At 34.6% G+C, this 5,164-nt stretch overlaps 1 protein-coding gene across 3 annotated transcripts; it reads left to right on the plus strand.

Annotated features, from left to right (window-relative positions):
* The first annotated feature begins 269 nt into the window (after window positions 1-269).
* Window positions 270-3,939, plus strand: LOC132634803 (abscisic acid receptor PYL3-like). 3 transcript variants are annotated; one of them, XM_060350890.1, is made up of 4 exons: window positions 270-410; window positions 534-676; window positions 1,965-2,180; window positions 3,304-3,939. In XM_060350890.1, the coding sequence occupies exons 2-4, from the start codon at window positions 545-547 to the stop codon at window positions 3,520-3,522; spliced, it is 567 nt and encodes a 188-aa protein (XP_060206873.1). In that variant the 5' UTR covers window positions 270-410; window positions 534-544; the 3' UTR covers window positions 3,523-3,939. The 3 variants fall into 3 exon arrangements, with proteins under 3 accessions (XP_060206873.1, XP_060206872.1, XP_060206871.1); XM_060350889.1 differs by having other exon boundaries at window positions 285-431; XM_060350888.1 differs by having other exon boundaries at window positions 325-676.
* Window positions 3,940-5,164: the final 1,225 nt, after the last annotated feature.

Here is a 5,164-nt window from a genome sequence, read left to right on the forward strand (position 1 = left end):
AATTTATATTTTTTCCATAACATCCCATAAGGTACACGTCGACATGATATTTTTTTCTTGAAAAATTTAGAAAAAAATGTCAAATATACCCATCTATTTTATTTTATTAGCTATACCCCATTATTAATTGTGAATAAAAATATTCCTGCCATCTACAAAGTTAACACAGTTAACCTTATTTTGACGGATTCCCCCGAATCGAACCTAAATTACTCATTTCAAACGGATCCCCATTCACACCACACCCGCAACCCATTACTAGGGACAAAAGTTAAAGGTCAACTCATTTGACGGATAAAAATTAAAGACCACCCATTTAAAGGGAAATTAGTGTAATTTCATCAAAACAGGATAAACGAAGGAAAATAAAAACTCTATCAAATTTGGATCATTCAAAACTCATTTTTGAGGTTCCAATGGCGGTGTATTTTGTACTCGTCTAAAAGTTTCCCATTTCACACTTTTCCCAACTTTTTTTCACCCTCAACTGTGTGTTTGTGTGTGTTCTATTTGACTTTTTTTTTTTTCCACAGATTTATTTATTATGGTTAGCATAATGGATAGAAGGAGTAGTAGTACTGAAGATGATTATATTAGAAGACATCATAGACATGATGTTAGAGATAATCAGTGTAGTTCATCTCTTGTAAAGCATATCAGAGCTCCTGTTCATCTTGTAAGTAATCCCAATTCATTTTCTTGAAAAAAAAAAGATTTTTATGGTTGTTTATGCTTAAAAGATTAAGTAACCCCAATTGATTTTCTTGAAAAAGAAAAAAAAGATTAGATTTTTATGTTTATTTTGCTTAAAAGATTAGATTTTTATGTTTATTTAAGTTTAAAAGATTAGATTATTATGCATATCAGAGTTCCTGCTCATCTTGTAAGTAACCCCAATTCATTTTCTTGAAAAAAAGATTGGATTTGTATGGTTGTTTATGCTTAAAATATTAGATTTTTATGTTTATTAAGCTTAAAAGATTAGATTTTTTATTTAAGCATTTCAGAGCTCTTGTTCATCTTATAAGTAACCCCAATTCATTTTCTTGAAAAAAATATATTAGATTTGTATGGTTGTTTAAGCTTAAAAGATTAGATTTTTATGTTCATTAAGCATATCAGAGCTTCTGTTTATCTTGTAAGTAGCCCCAATATCATTTTCTTGAAATAAGATTAGATTTTAAAGGTTGTTTAAGCTTAAAGATTAGATTTTTATGTTCATTAAGCATATCAGAGCTCCTGTATCTTGTAAGTAGCCCCAATTTCAGTCTCTTGAAAAAAAGATTAGATTTTTATGGTTGTTTAAGCTTAAAAGATCAAATTTTTATCTTTATTTAAGCTTTTCTTGTTCAGATCTGTATGTGATTTAACCTTTTACTGAGAACCAGATGGGTTTTTTCTTTTTTATACTTGATTGTATTGAGAGACAAATTATTGAGTATTAGGATGAAAGAATCTGAATGATTTTGAAGCTTTCTTCAATTTGGTGTTGTTTATAATTGTATTTTTTCGGTTTAGGATTTAGCTTTACATTGTAGACAAACAAAAAGGAACTTTTTGCTGGAATTAATATATCGAAATCTTTATAGTGATTTTCGATAACATAGATTATGGATTTCACTTTTCATAAATATCTGTTGAGGAAGCTAGTTTCAGAGACAAATTAGATGCTCTTTGAACTTCTCATTGGACATAATGTATGTTAAGCTGTTTATGAGGTAGAAAAAAAGCACCGAGTTTGAAAGAATTCAAGACGCTTAATCATTTCATTTCATAGTTTCATTGATGTTCTTAATCTGAACTGTTCAGCCTTGTCAACGGGTCACTGGATAACGTTGAAGGATGCGACCGTTTTGGGTTTCTGTGGTTTACTTGTATAGTTTTATTCTATTTGAAGATGGATAATGGATGTAGTGTGTGTGTTTTTTCACTGGGTGCTTACTGGATTTTGGCATATTTGATAGGTTTGGTCATTAGTGAGGAGGTTTGATCAACCACAAAGGTACAAACCATTTGTTAGCAGGTGTATCGTGCAAGGGGACCTTGAAATCGGAAGTGTTAGAGAAGTGAATGTTAAGTCCGGACTCCCAGCTACCACAAGCAAGGAGAGATTAGAGCTTCTAGATGATGATGAGCATATCTTTGGTGTAAAGATTGTGGGCGGAGATCACAGGCTTAGGGTATAAATCTTTATCCTCATTGATATTACGTGTAAAGAATCTGACGTATTTTTAATGGTGGAAAACCATGTTACTCCTGCCATTTTGCATTTCAGTGGTAGTGCTTTAAGAACTTAAGATTAACTATTTTGTTTTCTCCTAATCCTTTTCTGGTTTGTGGAGGTGAGTGGTTCATGCTTTGGGTTTCTGTGAAAGATTTTAATGTTCTTGAAACTTGTTTTTCTTAATATAATCACTCTGATTACTTCCTAAAGCTTGAGAGCTTTTCTGAACTGTCTCATCAGTCTGATCTTTCAATTAAGTCGTCTCCATTAAAAGGTTCATGACCACCTCCAACAGTAATTTTTTTTTCGAGTGCGTAAGATCAGAAAACCAATGTCATAAAAAAAGCTGTCACAATACATATGTTTGGTGGATTATATGTCATAGTTCAATTGGAAAAGCTGAGAACTCTGTGGGTGATCTTTTAATGGTGAATGCATTCTCAGGCTTTCTGTGTTTGAATATTACATAGAAACTGTTTGTGTGGAAGTACCTTAGCATTTGAAATGTTCCACGACTCGTCTGTTATTAGGAAATGGAGTAGTGCATGCAGGGTAGCACTCCGTCCGTGGTAAAAAGAATTGTTTCCCTTGCTTTTATTAAAGAAGTGTAGATGCAGATATACTATGCGAATATGGCATGAGATTAGGATCATGGCCGAAACAAGATTCACATCTTTTTTTAAATCAAAATTTTAATAAGAAGATGTACCCAATTGTTTGCGACCCTTGTATTGTGTTTTCTTTATTATATTTTATTTTCTCTTTTTTTTTGTGTGTGGGGACGGTGTGTTTGTTAGCTGTTCAGTTTTAACCTGCCTGCCTTCATATGGATTACAATTCCTAGCCAAGGATGAGAATCATTGGAAATTCCTTATATTAGTCTCGTTCTCTTTCCATCCGCGTGAGGTGGAGGTGGCTGTTTCTGCTGCTTTTCTCCGCCTAATTGTGCAAATTTTACTATAGTTTGTATATGTATCATTCTCAGTGGCACTGTGCTCGGGAGTGGAACTTTTACACTTAATATACGTGGTAATTCATTGATCTGGTGTCTGCCTTAATGTTCCTCAAAAAACTTGCAGAACTACTCGTCAATTATCACTGTTCACCCGGAGGTCATTGATGGAAGGCCTGGAACAATGGTAGTCGAGTCATTTGTGGTGGATGTCCCAGATGGGAATACTAAGGATGAAACATGCTACTTTGTCGAGGCCCTCATCCGGTGTAACCTCAAATCACTAGCTGATGTGTCAGAGCGCTTAGCCGTGCAGGGCCATATGGAGCCTATCGACAGAATATAGGTTTACACTTTCTTGCATATGATCGATCAGTTTGCTTGAGCGTGCAGGGATTTGATCAGAAGGCGAGTAGAGTGACTGGTACTTATGCCAGTCCTTCTCGATCTCAGAAGTATATGTATATATATACATATGTGTGTGTGTGTTCATGCTTCCTTGTCATCATCTGTAAGGTTACCGCGGTTTGTAAAATGCAACTAGTTTATTCTTGCAAGTGGCTACGTCATAATGTGAAGAACCAGCCATGTGGAGCTTGGGTTGTGAATATCTATGCTCATGAAGGGTGCTGTTTCTTGTTATAGGATCATGACTGTGGTTATGACACACTATAAGCTTGTGTATCTTTGAGTTTGGTGTGTTAATAAGTACTAGAAACAGTATTTGGTAAATTAAAAAATAGAGTGCTTGCTTTTTGTTGTATACTCCACTCTCTCTATTCTTTATGAATATTGTATTATCTCCTCTGCATTTCCCACAGTATATATGTACCTTCCTTTAGCATAATTTGTTCTTAAGAAAATCAGAAACGCTGCAACGCTTAGACCCCAAAAGAAAGTAACTTGAAAGAGGCACCCAAAGGGATGGTATAGCGATCAATGAAGATGGTTGAAAATCACGGGAGATCAAGATTCAAATTTCAGAAGAGGAAAAAGATTTTAAAGTGATTTTTTTTCTATCTGTGGAATCTGAGGTGAGCGAAAATATTCGGTACATGTGCTATGCGAGGCAACAAGATAACGGTGAAATGGTTGTTATGTAGTGTTGATGTAATGCAATAGGTATTCAGTGAAATAATGGGTACATTGTGCTTATGTAAGACCATAAGCATTTGGTGAAAAAGCTGGTACATGTGCTGATGCGAGGTGATATGTTTTCGGTGAAATAGTTGGTACATATGCTAATATAAGCCAACAAAAATCTGGTGAAAAAGCAGGTATATGTGCCGAACTGCCGATGCAAAGTAATATGTATTTGGCGATATATTTCATGTGAGCGCAAATTGGTCCCGATAAGAGTTGCACATTGCCAAGCAAAAGTTTCAAAGGCTCTAATTGGACTAGAATTCTCTTTAACTGGATTCATCCATTGGAAACAAAAAAGTAAAACTAAAATATCAAAAAGAGATAGTAATAAATAAGTTAGCTACTATACCATCAAAAGATGCAAAAAGCAATCCGTTTCCCCTTTATTTTGGCTGAAATTGGCCAAGATTAGACCATTTCTAATAGAGAAGAGAATGTGGTATCAAGTACAGTAGACTCAAAGAACTTTTAAAGTGGAGAATTATAGTGATTTAGTGGGGGAACTAACTTTAGTGGATGGGTGCGGCCAGTGCCTTGACAGCTTTATTCCTCATGTGAGCAATATCTTCCTACTTGCAAAAGCTTTTACGTCGTTGTGGATCTATGCTTTAATGTGTACAATAATTAGTAGTACTATATCGAACGTCTTGAAGTAGACATATATGGTGAGAAGCAACTTTATGCCTTCTATCCGAAGATAGCAATATCAATTATTAGTTAATTGGATGTTGAATCTAAATTTTATGCAAATTGGACGCCGAAGTGTACATATATCTGATTTAGGACATCATTTAAGCCATACCGTAATATTTTGTTAGTCTATCTGTGGTGTCTGAAGTTTC

Source organism: Lycium barbarum, chromosome 4 (genome assembly GCF_019175385.1).
Source record: "Lycium barbarum isolate Lr01 chromosome 4, ASM1917538v2, whole genome shotgun sequence".
NCBI lineage: Eukaryota > Viridiplantae > Streptophyta > Magnoliopsida > Solanales > Solanaceae > Lycium > Lycium barbarum.

What these genes read in the sequence shown, in the direction of transcription:
- LOC132634803 (XM_060350890.1), top strand. Translation starts at nt 545, where the DNA reads ATGGTTAGCATAATGGATAGAAGGAGTAGTAGTACTGAAGATGATTAT. An exon ending in TCAGAGCTCCTGTTCATCTT is followed by an intron (nt 677 to 1,964) that starts GTAAGTAATCCC and finishes CATATTTGATAG; the next exon opens with GTTTGGTCATTAGTGAGGAG. An exon ending in GCGGAGATCACAGGCTTAGG is followed by an intron (nt 2,181 to 3,303) that starts GTATAAATCTTT and finishes AAAAACTTGCAG; the next exon opens with AACTACTCGTCAATTATCAC.